Source organism: Schistocerca nitens, chromosome 3 (assembly GCF_023898315.1).
Source record: "Schistocerca nitens isolate TAMUIC-IGC-003100 chromosome 3, iqSchNite1.1, whole genome shotgun sequence".
NCBI lineage: Eukaryota > Metazoa > Arthropoda > Insecta > Orthoptera > Acrididae > Schistocerca > Schistocerca nitens.
Window position 1 is genome coordinate 633,124,265 of NC_064616.1, and position 24,031 is coordinate 633,148,295.

Consider the following 24,031-nt stretch of genomic DNA (forward strand, 5'->3'; position numbering starts at 1 on the left):
TGTTTGTCTGGCCTCTCAACAGATACCCCTCCGTTGTGGTTGCACCTATGGTACGGCCATCTGTATCGCTGAGGCACGCAAGCCTCCCCACCGACGGCAAGGTCCATGGTTCATCATAATCTGTGGGTGATGCCTCTGCATGCACATCTGCCTTAACTACTAAGTGTTCAACATCGGAAGTTACACTACTGAAATCGCTACCTGTTTCATTATCTAACTCAGGTGTTATTTCCTCATTTTGGCTACCAATTTCTACTAATATAGATACCTCATTATCCTCATCTTCATCAGAAAACAAGCTAGTGATACCATACATATCATAAGTTCTGTCTACATCAGGTGTTAATGTGTCATCAATTAATGCTAAGTCATGTTCATTAAGTTCAAACTGTGGTCCTGCTTGAGTATGTGCATTATTCAGTTCACTCAACATGTGATCCCAAAATTTTTGCTTATAACTAGTATCATCTGAGTAGTAGTCCCTATTTACATTACATTTATGATTGCTTTTACGTTTCCGTCTCTTTAACCTCCTATTTGCCTGGTTTGTGCCATAACTATTCACCTCAAATTGACAGGCTCCCAACGAGGTGGTTACCTGTTTCCCTGGTTGGAATTTCTGTTGTGAAGCTGGTTACTGTTTCTCTGTTCTTGGTGGTTTTCGTGTCTGTTGTAACTACTGTTTTGGTTACCACGTCAGTTATTATTTCTGTGTCCATTATATTGTTGTGACCCCAATTCCTATTGTGAGTGTTTATGAGGTTTTGATTGTACTGTCTGTCATCATTCTTCCATGCATGGTCAATTTTGTCTACATAACATAAAAATTCGTCAACAGTGTTATCTGGTCCATATACAAGTCCCCACTGAAAACGGTGTGGTACGCGCCGTTTCAGTGCATCAATCTGTATCAGTTCGTCCAAAGGTTTGCTCAAATGTGACAATGTCCCTAATTGTTTTTCACAAAATTCTCGCATGCTAATTGCAAGACCTGTGTGATATTTGCTACCGTTAAGAAATTCGGATTTTATTCTTGCCTGTTTGTTTTCCGACCAAAACTTTGCCAAGAATTGGGGTTCAAAATCGGCAAAAGACGTAGTATTTGTATAAATGTTTTGGTTCGCCCATGTAAGGGATTCACTATCCAAAAAACGTTTCGCAAATTTAACTTTAGCAGACTCTGGCATGTTAGGTTGGAAACTGTCTTTGCACTGATGCGCAAAGTCAACTGGATGCAATTTCGCATCACCTGGGTAACATTTTAAACTAACATTGTTACAACTATGCACAAACATCTGGTTTGAATCAAAATTGGACATTATATTATTTCGCAATTTCGAAACTTCAGAGCTTACTGTTTGCAGTTCTATTGTTACACTTTCTACTTTCTCGTCAATACGAGATATCTTATCAGAAACTACTTCAGAATTTAATTTCAATCTTTCCCCTACCAATTCTTTTTCTGAAACAATGAGTTCCTGCAACATTTTTAACTCATCTTTTCGGTTCACTAATTGATTTAAAACGACTACTTCCGTGTTTTTGACACATTTGTTAACTAATTCAATGCTTTTGTTTGTTTCTTTAAATTCGTAGATTGTGAAAGCCTCCAAACCGTCAACTTTGGTTTCTACCCTTTCTATGTCACATGCAACAATTTGTACTTTGTCATTTGTTGCATTGATTTCTTCTGCCAATGATTTTAAATTTTGGTCCAGCTTTTCTGTGACCTCTTTAATGTTGCTACCTAATTGGTTATTTTGAGTTACCAATTGTTCTAGTTTATTATTCAACAACTGAGATATCTGATCAATTAAATTCAGTTGCTGATTTGCTCCTGAAAAACCATGAAAAGGCGAACAACTACTGCTCGCGGAGAAGATAACTGATCACAAAACAGAAAATAAATTACAATCACTTAGTAATGGAAAGGCATTAGGAACCGATGAAATACCTGTAAGATTCTACAAAGAGTATGCAAAAGAACTCACTTCACTTCTAGCAGCAGTTTATCGCAGATCGCTGGATGAATAAAGGGTATCTAGCGACTGAAAAAAGTGCAGGTAATTTCCACATTCAGCGTGAGCCAATCCTCACCAGCTACAAAAATTGTGCATCACATGCCTAGCCTGTAAATCTGCCACCCCTCTCTCTCCTGCATTTCTACCCAGCAGACCAGCTGCCTCCCACCAAGCCACTAGCGACCCACCCCCAACCCTCTCCCTGCCTCCTAACTATCTCTCTTCCAGTCCATCCCACCCAACAGGACCCGCACCACAAGCTAGCCCATCTACCGAAATGCAGCATTGTGTGTCCAGATGTTTGTGTTTACTCTAGCTTGAAAAAGTATTGCTTCAAAAGCTGGCAAGTTTTCTTTGTTTTTGTGTGTGCCTGCCGTTGACTCAACACCTGCTTTTCGGTGAGTGGTCCCCTTTAATTCGAAAGTATTTACATTCTACCAGAACTTTCCAACAAAATTACTGTAATATTTATTATACTCACATTCCCTGGAAGGCTGGCTGCTTGCTGTTATATTTATAGGTTTGGGTTTGATCACCCTCCTAGCTGTCGAAGTTTTTTCATCACTGTTTGGTCCAACTGGTGGTCATGAAACAAGCAGAAAGCAGTGATAGAGGCAAAAATACAGCTACATAATGTTCAAATAACATAACATATTTCTGTAATACCATGAAGCATGTAGTATGAGATATGCTGGTTGTCATCTTGTTCAACTTATATTACTTACTAATAAAATGCAGGCAATAACAAATGCAGAAACTTCATATTTTCCATTATGAGAAATAATTTGAATTATTATACTGTAATTTCCTGTTTTAGCTGTGATTACACACACACACACACACACACACACACACACACACACCTGACACGTACCACATCATTACGAAGTGTCATATTCATGATCTATGGAACAAGTACTAATCTAATCTAATCACACACACACACACACACAATTTTTCCCAATAATATCGCCTAAATGGGCCCCAGATGGGCCTAGAACTGAAAGAATTACTCAATGTGTCTTGAAAAAGAATAGAAGATCGAAAGCCGAGTTACAAAGTATGACTACATGATTATGTAACTGTCTACAGGTCAATGATTTCCGTATATGCCGAGTGATTGTTTTTACTAGTATGACATGTCTATGTTCTATGTCTACATTTGTATAAATAATTCAACAACACTCTGTCATAATCAGTTCGGTAGTTGTAGATCAAGGGTCATGCATCTTTCTGTTAGCGGGCAGTTAGATGCTGCAAAATTTCTTGGCACCTATTTGGGAAAAAATTATACATGGCTATGCCACACATTTACACACTTATTCACAGAAAAGTTGGTTTGTCTCAGTTCTTCATACACAACATAGCTGATATTTCTTCTGGGAGAGTTTGGATACACTGTTGGAAATCTCCTCCTACAGAGAAATGATGCTGTCTTTCACTTTTCCAGTATGAGCCCTACAGATTTTATGTTTACAGGTCAGTGAGAAAAATCTTTATATCCACAGGCAACAATCAATAATATAATACTGCTGAAAAGTGAAAGTTTCATCCTGAAACAAAATCTTCAGCTACGGTCATGTCATTCTCTGCAAGCCTCTTTCACAGAGTTAAATATGACCAAGATATGTAAGAGTGTCACTGCAGAGTTTGCTTATATAAGGGAGATGTACCGACATCAAAATTTTAAATCTGGGTTACATATGATGCTTGAATAACTTAGATGGTACAGAGTAGAACAAAGAGGCCTTGGTATGTATTCAGGTCCTGATGAGGTATGACAGTTTTAATCCATTGGTACCATTCATTTCACGGCATGCTCTACTCAAACTGATTAGTTGAGCCACACGTTTCTGACACAATTTTTCGACAATTGCATCAGTCACCTTTGTTTGCCACAATGAGCTGTGTGTTCAGCATCTGGGCTCCAACTAGTCTGTGAGATGTCCTTTGACACACGCTGATTTGAACTAGTAATTGATTGATTTTCAGTGTGGTCCCTTGTGACTTCTACTCCCATAGATATGGTTAACTCAGCTGGATCTAACTTCTAGTGAGATTCTGTCTCTAATGACCTTGATGTCAACAGGGTGTTAAATGCTCATCTCCTTTCTTTCCTTCTAGTGAGATTACCACATTTAACCAAGAATAAGATGATGCCAAATATAAGATGATGCCAAGAATAAGATGATGCCAAATATGAGACATCATCTTTTATTGAGTCTCCTTGTGAAAATTTTATTTTTAACATCTTCTGACTCATCCAAATCATAAACTGTTTTATTAATATAAAGTATCTGCCTAAAAACTTAAACAGTATACCTATTCTAAACTTATGCCATTTATTGATTGTCTGCATTATGATAATGCAATGAGAAACAAAATCAACATAAAGAAATGGTTTAAATCAATTTTCACCTTCACTTCCTTTTTTGTTTACCAACTAAGTTAGTCATCTGTGGTATTGCTATTTTTTATCATATCATCATCATCATCATCATCATCGTCATCACTGGTATACTCATCCGGGATGTTAGTTCCATCTAACCAATAAGAGGTGAGAAAAGAAGCAATGTATTTCTACATATGAGCAGTGATGATACATATAATCTTGATTATCACACATATTTGGCCGTTTCTTCCTAGTACATTATGATTTCCAAAGTGGAGCCCCTACTAGCACAGCTTAAATTGCTGCGAGTGAAATGAGCATCAATAAAATTTATAATCTTTGTTGTCATAAATATTTGTCTGTTTCTCCAAATATATTGCAGTTACTGAGGTTGTGGTTACAGTGCCGGCCGCGGTGGCCATGCGGTTCTAGGCACTTCAGTCCGGAACCGCGCGACTGCTACGGTCGCAGGATCGAATCCTGCCTCGGGCATGAATGTGTGTGATGTCCTTAGGTTAGTTAGGTTTAAGTAGTTCTAAGTTCTAGGGGACTGATGACCTCAGATGTTAAGTCCCATAGTGCTCCGAGCCATTTGAACCATTTTTGTGGTTACAGTGGAACCTGAGAACATAGCTGTCTTTTACCAAATACATAGTGGAGTTTATATCTACTCTGACATGAAAATGTGACAGTATTTCTTCTTGCTTCCGAACGTGTCGTCTGTCCTGTGCTCTCTCACTGACAATGTAGGACCAGTATCTGACACACCCCTTTTCATTCTCATCATACATCATAGTGAGCATTGACAACACTGCTGCATGAAATATCTAAGTACCCCAGTGGCCCCTATCCAAACTTTTAGTGTCTCCAACAGAAATGGATACTATTGTAGAGTATTTGTGGAATTTTAAAGCGAATTCAATTCCCACTACAAGTGGATAAAGGCAAACTGCAGTTTAAATGAGGTAGATGTTCATAAAAACCAAAATACACAGCACATATTTACATGATTGGCAGTACAACGGAATTTGTTGCCCACTCACCACTCCCTTCACCACATTTAAACTAGTTGTCAGCCAAGCTGGTGTCACTGTTCCCTCTTCAACTCTTCCGAATCCTTCAAAACAAATCTTCACATGAAGCCATTTACCAAAGCTTCATCTGTAAATCTAAGACAACCCCTACAATAATCGATTACATGAACTAAATACACTCCTGGAAACTGAAATAAGAACACCGTGAATTCATTGTCCCAGGAAGGGGAAACTTTATTGACACATTCCTGGGGTCAGATACATCACATGATCACACTGACACAACCACAGGCACATAGACACAGGCAACAGAGCATGCACAATGTCGGCACTAGTACAGTGTATATCCACCTTTCGCAGCAATGCAGGCTGCTATTCTCCCATGGAGACGATCGTAGAGATGCTGGATGTAGTCCTGTGGAACGGCTTGCCATGCCATTTCCACCTGGCGCCTCAGTTGGACCAGCGTTCGTGCTGGACGTGCAGACCGCGTGAGACGACGCTTCATCCAGTCCCAAACATGCTCAATGGGGGACAGATCCGGAGATCTTGCTGGCCAGGGTAGTTGACTTACACCTTCTAGAGCACGTTGGGTGGCACGGGATACATGCGGACGTGCATTGTCCTGTTGGAACAGCAAGTTCCCTTGCCGGTCTAGGAATGGTAGAACGATGGGTTCGATGACGGTTTGGATGTACCGTGCACTATTCAGTGTCCCCTCGACGATCACCAGTGGTGTACGGCCAGTGTAGGAGATCGCTCCCCACACCATGTTGCCGGGTGTTGGCCCTGTGTGCCTCGGTCGTATGCAGTCCTGATTGTGGCGCTCACCTGCACGGCGCCAAACACGCATACGACCATCATTGGCACCAAGGCAGAAGCGACTCTCATCGCTGAAGACGACACGTCTCCATTCGTCCCTCCATTCATGCCTGTCGCGACACCACTGGAGGCGGGCTGCACGATGTTGGGGCGTGAGCGGAAGACGGCCTAATGGTGTGCGGGACCGTAGCCCAGCTTCATGGAGACGGTTGCGAATGGTCCTCGCCGATACCCCAGGAGCAACAGTGTCCCTAATTTGCCGGGAAGTGGCGGTGCGGTCCCCTACGGCACTGCGTAGGATCCTACGGTCTTGGCGTGCATCCGTGCGTCGCTGCGGTCCGGTCCCAGGTCGACGGGCACGTGCACCTTCCGCCGACCACTGGCGACAACATCGATGTACTGTGGAGACCTCACGCCCCATGTGTTGAGCAATTCGGCGGTACGTCCACCCGGCCTCCCGCATGCCCACTATACGCCCTCGCTCAAAGTCCGTCAACTGCACATACGGTTCACGTCCACGCTGTCGCGGCATGCTACCAGTGTTAAAGACTGCGATGGAGCTCCGTATGCCACGGCAAACTGGCTGACACTGACGGCGGCGGTGCACAAATGCTGCGCAGCTAGCGCCATTCGACGGCCAACACCGCGGTTCCTGGTGTGTCCGCTGTGCCGTGCGTGTGATCATTGCTTGTACAGCCCTCTCGCAGTGTCCGGAGCAAGTATGGTGGGTCTGACACACCGGTGTCAATGTGTTCTTTTTTCCATTTCCAGGAGTGTATGTTGATTTTAGTAGTAGTAGTTTAATCTGCTAATGTAAGATGGCCCAGTATTTTTCTAATGACAAATTGGTGAAAAAACCTCACTTTATAATCAGGTAAATACAGTATATTATATTTAATGTCATATCTTTATGCTTTAGTTGAAGCCATCCCACCTCCTTTTGTTTGGTTTCCTGATGTTCTGATCTTCACATACTCCTTATTTAAAGTCCCCATAAAACTGTGTCCATCAGTTTTTACTTTATTTCTTTCTCAAAAATGTTTTGATCTTCCGCACTACCTTTAATGGTCTAAAGCAGCGCAAAACTGCATAAATAGCCACTATATAAACACAATTTAATGTAAATGCTCCTGGTAATGAAGATGTCCCCTCAAAATATTTAATGCTGATGAAATAAAATTCATTCACCCATTAAAATACTGCTCTCCAAATGAAATCTCAAACTTCAACGTAGGCCTGAAAATTAATCTAATATGATTCACACTGGAAAACCCTGAAAGATTTCACATTTATACATGCATGAAGACAATGTATGGCATGAACTTTGTGATGGTCTGATAACTGCATGTTCTTGTTGATCACAGCTTGGCATTGCACTTGAGATCCATATAGATGGGAACCAATACCCTTTTAAACTTTTTTAAAATTCTTTCACACAGTTCAGATTCTTTAAATTTATGCTGGGAATTTACCTTTTCTGTTTCACTCCTTGTAATGTTACACTTCAGTATACATTGTATATTATCTTTTCTACTTATCTTTCATGCAGAATGCAATGTGTTCTACATAACTGCTGAAATCATGCTCCCAGTAGCTACTGCACAACTTTCTAGGATCAAAGATCAAATTACTACTAAACTGAAAATAAAAATAAATTTAACTCACAACTTTATTTACCTTAAAAATTATCATTATCTAGACAAGGTCCTAAAATTATATTGATATATAAAACATCCATTTGTAAAAATATCTGTCAAGAAATGTTAGTGACACTTGTCTTAATAAGTTTTTGATATCTGTATAAAAGACGCTACTTTACAAGATCTAAAGTTATGAGCTCGAATGCGACAATGTCTAAATTGTTGTCTGTAGGCCATTCCAATATTGAACATTATCCTTAATTTCATTCCTTTATGGCATATGCGTTTCTAGGAATAATGTGTGCAATGTTTTTGACATTCCATACTCTCATGCTCCTACAGTGCAGAGTGCAGAATCTTACAGTAAACTAATCTTTGCTCATTGTGAATCTGTGTGGACTTTATGATTCACCAGTATTATACTAATTTAAAGTAAAATATTTTCTATACATATGTCGTCAAATTAAATTAAATTAAATTCTGTTTATTCTTATGTCTGTGTTGTTGTTGTTGGGTCATTCCATGTCAAATTATGCAGGTGATGTCACCAATCATGTCAGAGTTTCATGAAACTTCGCACATTTGCTTAGACTTATAACATAAGAACATGTGCAAAATCTTTTTCCTATCACAGTAAAACTTTTTTTATATTCAATTTTAAATGTAGTGATATTCTCATAACTGGACTCTGCAAGAATGTCAATGGAAAATGGCACTTATGTACATAAATGCCCATAACCCAGGTGTTTATGAAGCTTTTGATTTGGAATTTTTTGCATAAGTTAAGATAAGCACATACTTAACAGACACGTAATTATTTAAGCATTAAAGTTGCAAAGAACACTACAAAAAATTTAATATGTGCCTGCAGTAGCCACCAGAAAGATCGCGGGAGGCGCACATCGGCACAGCACGTCACGGACGGTAGTTGCCGCAAGTAGAGTCCCGTCCACCAGAGGGCACGCGAGAATTCGGCCACGACTTCTGCCGGCGGAACAACAACAACTCAGGCAGCACGGTCCGTGCCGACAGTTCACATTGGGCATGCCTAGCAGACAGTTCCCGGTCTACGCTATGTGAAGTGCGACGGAAAACTTGAACCGTGTTACTACACAATTGGCGACGATTTAGTGCGGGTTTTCGTTGAGCAGCAGATGGAGCTCATGGCAACCATGAAACAAGTGCTTCCGGCGCTGCTCTCCACACAGTCTGCTCCAGCACCGTTCCCACCTCCCTTTCCCCCGTATGACGAGACGGCGGAGGATTGGGGCGCATATGAACATCGCCTTCGGCAGCATTTCCAGGCGTTTCATGTTGCCGATGTGGAGGTATGTCGTGCTCTTTTCTTGTCTTGGATATCTCCCTCGCTGTATCAAGTTTAGCGGCAGCTAGCGCCGTTGCAGGAACCCTCGTCCTTGTCGTTTGACGCATTCTGTTCATTGCTGTCTTCATATTATCGCCACCAAACGCATGTTGTGGCGGCTAGGGTCGAGTTCTATCAATGCAAGAAGCAGCCCCACCAGTCTTACCAGGCATGGGCCGCTACCCTGCACGATCTTAGTCGCAAGTGTCATTTTGTCACGGAGCAGTCGCGAAAGTAGTATTCCCACGTTATGGTGCGCGACGTCATTGTTCGTTCGGCCCCTGATAGGGAGGTCCGGCAACGGGCCCTGCAGTTAGAAGACCCTTCCCTTGAGGAAGTCCTGTCCATTGCTCAATCGTATGAAGTCTCTCACACCGCAGGTCAACAGTTGGAAGTGTGGTGCGACCTCGCGGTGGTTCAGGGCGGCGCGGCCGTGTCCACTGCGTACGGGGTGGACGACGTGCGAGTGGTACAATCCGGCCGTTACGGCCCATTACTCCCAGGTGAAAAAAGAGGCTTTGGCCATTGTCTACGCTGTTACCATGTTTCACCCTTTCTTGTATGGCACGAAGTTTCAGTTAATCACTGACCATAAGCCGTTAATATCGTTATTTGGCCCCGCCTCTCAGATTCCGGATAGGGCGGCCCACAGACTACAGCACTGGGCCTTGTACCTCGCTAAGTACCATTATGACATTTTCGCCCTACCGGACAGCATGCCAACGCAGATGCTCTTTCCTGTCTTCCGGTGGGCCCGGATCCTAAGTTCGATTGAGAGGAGATTATGTGTTTTCATTTGGATGTGGCGTCCCGCCAAGCGGTTGATAGCTTCCCGATCACTAGTTCTATAGTCGCCAGGGAAACGGCAGCTGACCCGGTTCTCCGGCAAGTAGTTCACCTCATTCAGCAGGGGTGGTCATCCCGACCTCCAGGCCGGGCCTCGGACCCTCTTTGTAATTATTTTGTTCTACGAGACCGCCTCTCTGTCTTGGGAAGAGTTCTCCTTCTGGCTACCGATGATACAGCTCCTTGCGTGGTTGTTCCTGTAAGTTTGCGAAGGGAAGTCCTCATGTTATTACATGAGGGGCACTGGGGTGTTTCCCGTACTAAAACCTTGGCTCGCAGACATGTGTACTGGCCCGGTATTGACAGAGATATTGAGCACTTGGTGGCCGCCTGTTCCCAGTGTGCGAGCCAACAGGCATCTCCCAGGTCAGCGTTCTCTTCATGGCCACCTGCAACCCAGGCATGGGAACGTGTTCACATCGATTTGGCGGACCCGTTTCTCAATGGCTTATGGATCTTTGTCATTGATGCTTATTCCTGATTCCCATATGTGGTTCGCTGCTCCTCAACCACTTCAGAAGTTGCAATCCAGGCACTCGCAAAAATCTTTTCTGTGGAAGGTCTGCCAGTCACCCTGGTCTCAGACAATGGACCGCAGTTTATTTCGCAGACCTTCCAGGATTTTTGTAGGCTCTTTGGTATTCGGCACATTTGCTCTCCCCCCTTTCATCCACAATCGAATGGGGAAGCCGAGCGTATGGTGCACACATTTAAGACACAGATAAAAAAGTATGTGCACGAATTTCCTGCAGAGGAGGCGTTGACGTTTTTCCTGACGGCATACCGGACCACACCAATGGGAGAACGCAGCCCCGCAAAGCTCCTCCACAGGCGCCAACCTAGGACTCTACTGCACCTCCTCCGGCCTGGTACTCGCCAGTCTTCGCAAAACGGAGTACCCGGCTTTCCACCGGGTATGTCGGTCTGGGCACGTGGGTTTGGTCTCAATCGACGTTGGATACCGGCGGTGGTCCTGCGCCTAAATGGCCGCCAGCTCTATACCTTGCAGGCGGGGGACGGGAAGGTACGTCGTCACCAAAATCAGCTACGTCCACGTTTGGGCACCCACCCTCCGACCCCTAGGGCACTGGCTTCCCCATTGCCGGCACCCGTGTTGGTGTCTCAGGAGATGCTACCGCCCCTCCCCCCTGTGATTCCGCCGCACTGTGTTGGTTCTCAGCCTTGGCAGCCTCCAGTAGCTCTAGCACCGGCATCACCATCGTTCGAGATGCCCCAGTGAGAGCCGGCCCCCGTGGCAGGCCCGGTTTCTCAGGAGGCTGGTTCACCTGTGGTCGTCCCTTCCCCATTGTCCCCGCCACTGGGTGTTGCCCCTCCCAAGGTGGACCAGGATCCGGTGTTAAACGGCTTGTCTCCCGTTCTGTCCTGGGCTCCAGTGGTGGTACGACGGGAACTCTACGTGTGGGTCACTTCCAGCTGTATTCGAAGGTTCCTGCTCGAGGGTTGGCAGATCCCCTCGACTCCAGCCTTCCGATGGATGTGGAGGTCATCGCTCCTTCACGACACACCACCTTCCGACGCAGTGGATTATAGTGGCTTCATCCCCCGAAGGAGAAAGAGTGCAGTAGCCACCAGAAAGATTGCGGGAGGCGCACATCAGCACAGCGCGTCACGGACGGTAGTTGCCGCAAGTAGAGTCCCGTCCACCAGAGGGCACGCGAGAGTTCTGCCGCGACCTCTGCCGGCGGAACAACAACAACAACAACAACTCAAGCAGCACGGGCCGTGCCGACAGTTCACATCGGGCATGCCTAGGAGACAGTTCCCGGTCTACGCTATGTGAAGTGTGATGGAAAATGTGAACCGTGTTACTACAGTGCCACTTTCCAATTTCCAGAAAAAGTATACACACATCGAAAAATGCTTATATCACATTTCTCCAAGCTGGTGGGAACTTATAACTGGGCTTAAATAATTCCCAAGATAGTACATATTATTAACAGATTTTCTACGAATGGACACACAAATAAATCTGAAATCACAATACTTTGTGCTGTGATGGAAAAAAAAATTATAATTAGGATCATCCATACCTGACACTCACTGCTACAGAATTTCATGAAACTACTTCTAGTTGTTAGTTTCTGCATGGCAATAGTCAATGCAGAATTTCTCCACATACTTCATGTAGTTTGAGGTGGAAAAATGGAAATGTTATACAAATGTAAATGCTGCAACTGAAGTTCGTCATTTGGATTGCATTACCTCAGGCAATAACAATAATAATAATAATAATAATAATAATAATAACATGAAGTATCTTATTTTCAACACATCACTGTCATATTTTCCCATACGTCACAGACGGGATGTATCTTTAATGGGAAAAAATTAATAACTCATCTTGACTTATGGGAATGTAGAAAATCAACTTAAGCTGTTGTGGTCCAGACAATGATATTTAAACATCCAAAACACACTCCGACAGCTGATACAAGATTTATTTTTATCGAAACTCTGACATTATTTAAAAAAGAAAAAGAAGAAGAAGAAGAAAAAGAAGAAGCACCCTGAGTTTTACTAGATATTGGATGTTCATTTAACGTATATCACATCATTGTTCAGAAAATCATTCAAATCAGATTATGTAAACTGACACCCTATAGTAAGGCAGCCTCATGGTACAGAGCCAAGAGGTATAAACTTAAGTGAAACATTTTCATTACACAGGTTAACTTTATTTATTGTGTCAAATTAGTACCTTTAAATGACAATTATTCTAGTCACACTAATTTCAATTTAAAATGTACATGTTCAGCAGTGAAGATCCCTGAAACTATCAAAGAAACTTCTTAAGAGCATCTCTGTTTTTAATCCACTGTGACAAATTACATTCTGTTAACTTCGTATCTTTTTCATTAAAGTAATACATTCTTCCTAATTATGTTGATTTAGGTACACTACCAGCACATAAAATCTTTTCCAAAGGCACAAAACAAGAGTCTTCCTTCTCAGGCCAAAAGAATGACACTGCTGGCCCAGGCGGGTGGAGAAAAAGTAGTTCAATGTCTCCTTCTTCACCACAGACATTTCTGATGAAGGTAAAGTACCACCTGTCATCATACACAGCTGCTACAACAGAATTTTGTTGAGGACAAGTATGTGAACATTGTGGGGCACTTGCACTGAATGAAAAAATCAAAGAAGGCTTTTCAGAAGAAGATACTCTTCTAATCTCTAAAGAATCACCAGAAAGTGGTTTTTAATGGTGAAAATTCCTGGTACCAGGTACTGCGCAGCTTGTCGAAAACCTATTCTTGAGGTTCTTGTGTAGGAAATCTACATTGACTTTCTCTTGGAAGTGTAAAAAACATCTGTCAATATTAGCTTTACAGAAATCGTAAACACCAGATTGTGTTCTTATTTGTGCATCATCTGCTAGTTGAGGACTAGCTTTTCTCAATATATGTTTTATAGTTCCTCCCAAACCACTGCACACAGATTTACCATGGCTAGTACCAAAAAAGGAATGCCCAGCCTCAATAGAAAAATCGTTTTTGTGCTCACACAAATTTTTAAAGCTTTTTCTATTCTTATATTGAGCAGCACAAACATCAGTGAAATAATGCACTTTCTTCAGGCTCTGCCAGCCACTTAACCATTTCTTTCTGGACAGCATATACAAATCTTACATCATGTTCCATATCATCACTTATAAAGCAGTGGTTCATTATTACCAATTTACTTTTTTCATTTACCACATAATCATGGTTCATTATTACCAATTTACTTTTTTCATTTACCACATAATCATACAGAGGACGGGTTGTACAGCTGCTTCTTGTCCAGTGGTTACTCTGAATTTCATTCTGAATTACAAAACTGTAGTTTTTAGCAAAGTCCACTAACAGAATTGCTTTTTCTGGGGTTAGATTTTCTTTCAGTTTTTTCAATGGTTTTGACTGATACTTAAATATAATTTAGTCGGGTTTAATTGCCAGTAATTTTGTAACCAGCAAGTCTATGTATTCAACAACAGTTGCAGACTACTTTACCAATTCTGTACGATGATGTGTGTTTATCCACTGGCTGAACTCAATTTCACCATCATCTTTGTAAGCTAATTCAGGGTGTACAGGCGGACCGGATTTCCTGGTTAAAAATACACTCTCTTCCGGGTGAAAACACACGTCTTCCATGTTAAGTGACAGTATATTTTCCCTTGAAACTGCAAAACTTATCAATCCTTTAAATGGTCATGGTTTTATACACGGGTGTAGAATTTCCCATCACTTTAGAAAATGAAACTCAAGGAAAATCTTTGGTGTGCAGCAACATGTACGCTGTGTATTTTTGTATTACGAAAGTATGCATTGGAATTCCACCAAACACCACATGTTACTTTCCAAATCAATGAAATCGAGATTCAAATGGGCTTTTGTAAGCCAGTCATGTCACGTGATCTCGCCAGCCAATGGCAGAGAATATTCAGAGCATAGAACACGTGATGTAGTCAGCCAACAGCAACATCACTGTTATGTAGCACGGACACACAAACAGGAAAGTTAATAGTTTAAAATAATATACATAGTGTTGCTACAAGAAAAGCAAAGCTTTCACATATAATATTGGTCTCTAAGGTTAATAAGCTGCAAGAGAAGCTAAGCTTTCACATATTGTTGGGGATATGTGAACGAACATTTTCCAGTGTGCATAGTGGCGCACAAGATATGATGTGCAGAGTGCATTAGACTCTGTGGAATATACATGTTCCGTGTTCGCTGATGGGCAATGTAATATATTTGCATAGCCAAATGTATTAATATGTATTGTGCAAATAAAGCAAAAGTTTATTTTGTCCCTTAAATAGTTGTTACTTGTCATTTAGCTGTGTTAATCTGCATAAACTACAACACATATAATGTTGATCTTTTTTGGGCATGTTACACTTTAAGATATACCACACAAATGTGCCAGTAAAATTTTTAATAATGACATTGTCTGATCTTCGGGATTAGAAATTCTACTAAATGGCTCATCATCAAAGAGTTGATTTTTAAAATGAGAGTCAAATGCTCTGTGATTTAAGAAACTCATGGTACATTCTCGCACATAGTTCAACTTACGTAAAAGGATATTTACTTTGAAAGTATTGCTTTTCAAACCACCATTCGCAATATTTTCCCACAACCTGTTAGAAATAGGTTCATTTCAGCAGTTGCTAGAGAGTGCAGATAACAGGCTACACCACACGGGCGCAGCTATCATGACGTAGGAAGCCCATATGTACATACATGTAAAACATCGAATTTGAACCATACTAAAATGTGCACATTTAAAGTGCTTGCTTAAAGTGCACATTTGTATGTCCAGATTCCCACTGAAGTAGACCTCGACCTCATGTTAAGATTTTCAGTAATTTTTTTTTATGTAAATTTTCTTGGAGCACCAGTACCGTATTATATCATGTTTGGTTCTTTATTATGGCATAATGCCATACGTGCTAGAAGATGAAAACGTGCACTTGAAATGCAGCGAACAGTTGAAGCTAGCCATTACTGCGGAATTCAACATTTCATTTCAAATACATTGATTGCCTCTGCAAAAAAGGTTAATAAAGTCAAATTTCTTTAGATAACAGACAAAAATAACTTCATTGTTCTGCAAGGTGATTAACGCTTGCCTGTCAGAAAGGTGGAAATAAAATAAAAACTGAAACTAATAACATATTTTAGCCTTCCGTAATTTTGTGACTGTGTTTTAATTCACTTGATAGCTCCCGGCCACAGATATCTGTTTTGATTTTATTTGACGTGAGAGTAAATGAAGGGGAAACAGAAAAATCACTAAATGTAAACATGGGTCACATGGAGACTATAGCTAAGACTGCTCTGCGCATCATCCCCGGATCTGCGATATTTGTTAACTGGGTCAATACTAAAAAAAATCGAATTTTCAAAAATATGTTCATCTTGTATTGCACATCTTTCTGAAAAGACTGAAACATGAAACATATGTGTTTGAGAAAATGTAAGACATGTTATTTGGTCGTAAGTGTGCCAAAGTGCAGTACCACGCCTCTTCATACAGCATTCTTCTATCGCACGTCACTGTATTTCGCTCTGTGGAATTGAAACATGTATATTTTGTAATGGATGCCATCAAACTATATTCAGAACAGTAGAAATTGAAAAGTCCTGTGGTGCCTCTCCTGCTCCCACTCGCCCGGTTTGACAACCTGTCCCTCCTTTTTTTATATAAAAAACAAACAAACAAACAAACAAACCTCAATATTAATAGCGGATGGGATTATTTGTAATTGGGAGAACAAGAACTCTTAAGAAAATTTGTACTCTTTTTTGCCTATTAGCTAATAACTTGCTGTTTTGTGCGACATAAAATTAAATATAGGATACATAAAACCAATAAAGACAAGAGACAAGCAGGAAAGTAAACAATTCTTCAGTCTTAGCTCCTGGCATTTTTTTCTCTCTAATCTTGTTACAGTTTTACATGGTGTGCTTTCCTTTCTGCAAAAGAATCTATTACCTCATCAAAGTTCATCCAATGTTTTGTTTGCTACATGAAAAATCAAATTGTCATTATCTAATACAGAAAAAGCTGTTAATACAAATAATATACAAGACAGGTGTGGTTTCTCGATCTGATTACGTATATTTTGTCACTGTCTGCTAGATAAAACAAAATAGGCCTTTCTAATATTGCAGCAGTTTTCTAACACACATCAAATAAACGAGACTGTTTTGGCACAAATGGTCATTTTTATAACACGACAGAATATAATTCATGAAGCACCAATATGAAATGCCTATTAGGTTTACTACAAGCAAAAAGCTTTATGTTAAGAAATAGTTTCACATTTCATTCCTACGCACCATTTTCTCAAGTATGAGATCGAAAAGTATTTTACGAAACTTTTATATACATTTGGAATCGTCTTAGTCTTCCATAATTTACATGATGTCCCCATTTCTTCTCCTTCCTCGTTCTAACAAACAATCCTGTCATCACCAATTCTGTAGCTATTCCTGCCTTTGTCAAAACTTGCTTTAACTTCACTAACCCTGCCATAATCACAGGTTTAGTTATCCCATGATTATTCTCCAGTTAGGCGTTGTTAAATGTTCGTACAACACTTCCAGAATAGAGCTGAAGTGACTGCTAGCTGGGGCTGTACAACTGGTCCTTACTAGTGTAGCGACCTGGCCAAAAATTTTCTGCCAAAATTTCATTTTCTTGGATACACTGAGAAGATAATATGTAATCTTGCTCACCTGTTATTTCTGTTAGTCGTTTATTTCCATTCTGGTAGTCTGAATCTATGGATTTTGCTAGTAATTATAACAAAGCTGATCATTCACAAACCCAATCAACCACATAATCAGACAAAGATTGGCATTCATCCGTTTGGCTTTACTCTGCTCAGCTCGTATAGGCCCGTCCCCTTTTGTCTGCAGAAAGTTTATTGCTAGATGCGACGAGGATTCTCCTGACAGAAACATCACACACACTATTTACACATTCAAAAATCAACTTATGATTCATTCAGAAATCAGATTAAAATGTGTTCAAAACTGTTCAAAAAACAACAGGGACGCATTTCAAAATCATAAGAATAATCGATAAACCAACGTGCACTGGATGCTAGGCGCTTTGTGAAACAAGTTTTTCTTCCTCAAGAATATGAATTTGGCACCCCCTTTTACCGGTAGCATCTAGCTACTTGCTGCGACTGCTTACACAGCCAACAGCCACATTCCTGTAGTCATAAGCGGGAGAATCTACTACTAAAACGCGACTCAACTGTCCATGCGCATGAGCCCGCTCATAACTGCTAAAACGAATCTAATGTAAACAGTTGTGACTTCACGCTTAATGGAGGCAATTTGCTGTTATGAAGCATTGCATAGTCTTCCTAAACCCTTTGATACATTTTCCTGTTGGTAGACGCTTGCATGAGCACTGTGTGTCATCGACGTATATGGCACATTTCCTTTGCAGTTTATTTTCATTTTTTTCTCTCGTTTATGTTTTATTGTTGGAGTATTATTCTGCAGTAGTGGGATACAGTAATATCCTTTGTTGGAGTTTGGTTCTTACCAGTCAAATTACAAAAATTTAACAGAAAACAAAAACAATGAAAAATTCCTGGAATTCTAAAAAATTCCTGGGTTTTTCCCGGTTTTCTCCCAGATGAAAAAATTCCCAGGTTTTTCCCGGTTTTCTCCCAGATGAAAAAATTCCTGGGTTTTTCCATGATTTCTCCCGGATGAAAAAATTCCCGGGTTTTTCTCGGATCTCCCGGTTGTCTCAGGTCATATACACCCTGTAATTTCCATTTTAATGATTCTGACAGTTTGTAACTTTCCTCTTTTTTGGTTTAGGAATTGATAAAATACCCATTTTTGTTTTCAGTTTCCTTGCTTGTCGAACCACGTACTCACTAACATTGAATTCTGACATTACGTTTTCTTTTGACCCAGAGGGTGGAGCTAAAGTTAAAATTTGAATTTTTTCAGGTACTCTTACACTAGACACTTTTCCTTTCATTAACAATATCATGGCATCAAAATATTTGGCTATCTTAACAATTTCGGAATCAAATTTTTCTTCTATATGGCCAGAATCTTCAATATTGCAATCTAACATCTGGCACACTTTCTTTCCAAAACATGCTTCACTTTTTCTAGCTTCTTTTTGCCATATGAAGCCTTGGTGTGATTTGGAATGGAGTGAAGTTTTAATGGTGAGCACCCCAAATCATGTAAAGTTTTCTTTGCGTCCTCAGTACTTTGACTTTTTAGTACTGATTTGTGAAATGTCATCTCCAGGTCGACTGCATCACTATCATTTCTATCAATGATGTCAGTTTTCTGTTCACAAATCTTACAACATGTTGTGCATAGTTTTTGGCCTGGTTTTACATAGACTCTTGTAGCACTTAATGTTTTGGACAAAGACAAGCAAACTGACTTCAAAGATTTCTTAACTATTTGCCTGTGTTTTTTGAAAGGATCACAACAAGTTCTTTGATGACTTTCAAAAACTTTTAAGTAATAGTATCTGTGATGTCCACATATAGTAGCACTTTCTTAATATGGTGGAAATCTTATATTGGATTGCAGCAATATCAAATTTGATTGGTCTTCACTCAGCTCTTCTATTTTTTGTACAGTTATTACTAAGGTATAGGTTGTCAAATGACATGGTAGTTTAGTAATTTTCCAACAGTCCATGAATTCACATTTTCCATTGCAATTAACTGAGCACTAATTCACTTAAAGCATATTTTATACAAGTGGAATGATAGGTCCGCACCACAAACAGATATGACCTGTCTCACAGAAAGACAAAGTGCAACTGAGGCCAAATAGACTAATTGTTGCATGCCAGTTATTCTCAACATTGAATTTCAGCAATTGTTGCGTTGTTTTCATTGTTTTCATACCTATAAAGGTTTCAAACAAGCTACTGCTGTCTAAGAACACTTTTTTATCACTACGAGCAGTGATTGGCTGAACATATAAACCATATATATTACAGCCTCTCAAAAATTAATTACTTAATTAGTAAAATCAAAGGAAATAAATTTTCACACTTAAAGTTAGATTGCCTGCCTACAATGAGTTATACTCAAATATGTTAATCTGATACCCTTGCATCTGAGGCAGTGAGACAGTGACTGGATGAACTTACTTGAAATTACCCTTTTCCATCACAGCAATTTTGATTTCAATGTGTGTGTCAATTAGCAGAAGACCCACAAAAATTTTTTATTTTATAGGAAAGCTTAGAATTTAGGGGATTATTTAAGACCAAAATCAGGTTACCATCAGGTTGGAGAAATGTGATATACGCATTTTTCCACACCCTCTCAATTTTTTTGAAATCGAAAATTGAAATACATTGATATATTTTCTTTGTAACTTTACTGCTTCAGTAACTGGGCATCTGTTAACTACACTCCTGGAAATTGAAATAAGAACACCGTGAATTCATTGTCCCAGGAAGGGGAAACTTTATTGACACATTCCTGGGGTCAGATACATCACATGATCACACTGACACAACCACAGGCACATAGACACAGGCAACAGAGCATGCACAATGTCGGCACTAGTACAGTGTATATCCACCTTTCGCAGCAATGCAGGCTGCTATTCTCCCATGGAGACGATCGTAGAGATGCTGGATGTAGTCCTGTGGAACGGCTTGCCATGCCATTTCCACCTGGCGCCTCAGTTGGACCAGCGTTCGTGCTGGACGTGCAGACCGCGTGAGACGACGCTTCATCCAGTCCCAAACAAGCTCAATGGGGGACAGATCCGGAGATCTTGCTGGCCAGGGTAGCTGACTTACACCTTCTAGAGCACGTTGGGTGGCACGGGATACATGCGGACGTGCATTGTCCTGTTGGAACAGCAAGTTCCCTTGCCGGTCTAGGAATGGTAGAACGATGGGTTCGATGACGGTTTGGATGTACCGTGCACTATTCAGTGTCCCCTCGACGATCACCAGTGGTGTACGGCCAGTGTAGGAGATCGCTCCCCACACCATGATGCCGGGTGTTGGCCCTGTGTGCCTCGGTCGTATGCAGTCCTGATTGTGGCGCTCACCTGCACGGCGCCAAACACACATACGACCATCATTGGCACCAAGGCAGAAGCGACTCTCATCGCTGAAGACGACACGTCTCCATTCGTCCCTCCATTCACGATGTTGGGGCGTGAGCGGAAGACGGCCTAACGGTGTGCGGGACCGTAGCCCAGCTTCATGGAGACAGTTGCGAATGGTCCTCGCCGATACCCCAGGAGCAACAGTGTCCCTAATTTGCTGGGAAGTGGCGGTGCGGTCCCCTACGGCACTGCGTAGGATCCTACGGTCTTGGCGTGCATCCGTGCGTCGCTGCGGTCCGGTCCCAGGTCGACGGGCACGTGCACCTTCCGCTGACCACTGGCGACAACATCGATGTACTGTGGAGACCTCACGCCCCACGTGTTGAGCAATTCGGCGGTACGTCCACCCGGCCTCCCGCATGCCCACTATACGCCCTCGCTCAAAGTCCGTCAACTGCACATACGGTTCATGTCCACGCTGTCGCGGCATGCTACCTGTGTTAAAGACTGCGATGGAGCTCCGTATGCCACGGCAAACTGGCTGACACTGACGGCGGCGGTGCACAAATGCTGCGCAGCTAGCGCCCTTCGACGGCCAACACCGCGGTTCCTGGTGTGTCCGCTGTGCCGTGCGTGTGATCATTGCTTGTACAGCCCTCTCGCAGTGTCCAGAGTAAGTATGGTGGGTCTGACACACCGGTGTCAATGTGTTCTTTTTTCCATTTCCAGGAGTGTATATGCCTTACTGAATTTCTGAAAAAATTCCAATTCAAAAGCTTCATAAACACCTGAGTTATGGGTGTGTATGTAGATAAGTACCATTTTGCATTGACATTCTTGCAGAGCCCAGTTATCAGAATATCACCACATTTAAAATTCAATAAAAAATAAAGTTGCAGTGTGAGGGGGGGGGGGGGGGGGGAAGTGCAGAAGTTCCTGTTGCAAGTATAAGGAAATGTGCAACGTTTTGTGAAAATCTGAGATAGAGGGTTACAAATCCTCGAATTATTGTGTGTCGGAATGACCCTGCATCTAAATACAGCATGCATTTATAAGGAATCACTTAGTTATTTCATCCATTGAGTTGTGTTTAGTAACCCACCACTATTATTTTTCTTATTTTAAGTAGCAAGTCTTATAATTCAACTCGATATAACTGAATCACTATATGCCATTAAACTAACAGGATTTTGCAATATGGGCACACTAGACAAAATATAATGTAATACCACTTCTAACCTTGATAACGGCCTAAATTTGGCAAGAAAGAGTGTCCACAAGTTCTCTCAGCTATGCCATGTCCAGATGAAGCCACTCATTGATGGTTAGATCCCATAGAGCTACCAAATTATGGTAATGTTGATTGCTATGTTTCACCCACTGTTCCAAATAGTAACAGACAGTTTCATTGGGATTAAGACTGGGTGATAGAGCAGGCCAGTCGAGGTGTGATAGGGTGCATGAGTGTTCATCAAACCGGGAATGTGTACAGGTAATTCCTGTGAATGGGGCTGTTATCATCGAAGATGGGTGTTTCCACAGCATACTCTCCATGGAGATACAGAAGAAGGGCAACACTTACATCACTGGGAATGTTGAAAGTAATCCAGGTTCATGTGCATGGTAACTTGGATGATTGGACCAAAATCATGCTATGAGAAACATCCCCAAAACCTCACAAAAATCACTTCCAACTACAATTATACTCAAACTTTGAGTTAACACCTCGTTAGACTGTCAGTCCATTCAATACCTTGCATCATCTGAATAATGGCCAAATCGTGACTTGTCAAACCACATTACACAACTCCGGTCAACTATTATAGAGCTTGTGTTGTTTGGTCCACTGAAGACCTGTTGCTTTATGTGCCGCTGTGAGAAATGGCCTTCACAAGGTACTCAATTGCAAACGTCCACTGCTCACAGTTCCCTCCGCAATGTTCACTCGGAAACTGGTTGAGATGGACCTGCATTCACAGACAGCAGCAATTCCTGTTGAGTTTGAAATCGATTATCAGTGACAAGGTGTGACACACATCTCCAGTCCTAGTTGGTTAGAATCTTTTTGCTGTCACTATTCTTACAGCATGTGACTCAGCTGTAAGTGGTACGTCAGTCCCTGTAGACATACTGGACAGTCTGCACTGATATGTCAACAAATTGGGCAACTTCATTCATGGTGTAATCATGCGCATGTCTGAACATGATAGGTCCTTTATACAATCACCAATGTTAACCTACCTTACTGTGCTGATTCCATACTACTGACATGCACATACACACCAGTTCACAGCTGTGGCTTATGTCAGCAGTGGAGGGTGTGTTTTGTTACACTAAACCTTCGCTAAAATGTTAACTGTATTTGAGTAAAGTTGGTTCAATGGCGCCAACCATTCTTTTGGATTGATTTCATTGCAAGTAACCTCATCAGACTGCATCAGTAACCACAAAGACTATTTCCTGTATGACACTAATCGTCCACTGGTCCTGTCATCTGATCTTAATGAACTCACAGTCTCGTATCACCCACATTTCTCATCTCATACATACTGCAATTGTGAGTAAAAAAGAAACACAAGACAGTACTGTACTTCAATAGGAGATTAATACCTATATATGGAGCAACATATGCTCTCTTATCAAGAGAGTTTGTAGCAGTACTTGGCTGATGGAACTTTGATTCCTGCTCTGGCTCATACTCCCGTGAACTCTGAGGCAAAGTTGCTACAGCAGCAGTCATCTCATTTGTTGCTGGTGATGACTGTGTTTTCTCCAGGGCTTTGAGTTCCATCTGATCATGGTGGATCCATAGGTCAGGGGGCTTTATATTTGTTTTTCCTGCTTTACTCTTGGTATTTCCTTTTATGTACCTAAAAGGAAAATGTTACAATGAATTATTTTTTCAATTATAAATGGAAAAGATTAAATGAGAGATACAAAAGAAACACCAACATATTTCATATTATGAACGTCATTCTTACCCTTTCTTGCTCCGCTCTGTATTCCTGCGTTTGCAACAGATAACAGCTAGTGCTGTAGTTACTGCCAGTCCTAAAAGAAGACTGCAGCCCACAATAATGTACATCATTGTGTTGGTGATTCCTGGGTTATCTACAACAACAGACCTTTTGTTTTACAGTCAAACAATTCCAAGCTTTTAAATAACGTTCTGATATCTCCTGCCTGATAAATGCACACACATACACGGGGGTGAACAAAAATATGGAAACACCATAAACACAACACCTTACCATGCCTAATACAGTGCAGGAAAATTGTTGACATTCAAAACAGCTTCCAATTGTCTCAGAATGGATA

At 41.4% G+C, this 24,031-nt stretch overlaps 1 protein-coding gene across 1 annotated transcript in view; it reads right to left on the reverse strand.

The window, feature by feature from the left end:
- The window catches only part of LOC126248580 (neogenin), a 250,431-nt gene that overhangs the window by 72,662 nt on the left and 153,738 nt on the right, over window positions 1-24,031 (reverse strand). Inside the window, exons 18-20 of the mRNA XM_049949687.1 lie at window positions 23,695-23,824; window positions 23,324-23,583; window positions 2,503-2,598 (exon numbers count right to left, since the gene is read on the reverse strand). Coding sequence (XP_049805644.1) covers window positions 2,503-2,598; window positions 23,324-23,583; window positions 23,695-23,824 — 486 coding nt within the window. The remainder of the gene's footprint in view (window positions 1-2,502; window positions 2,599-23,323; window positions 23,584-23,694; window positions 23,825-24,031) is intronic.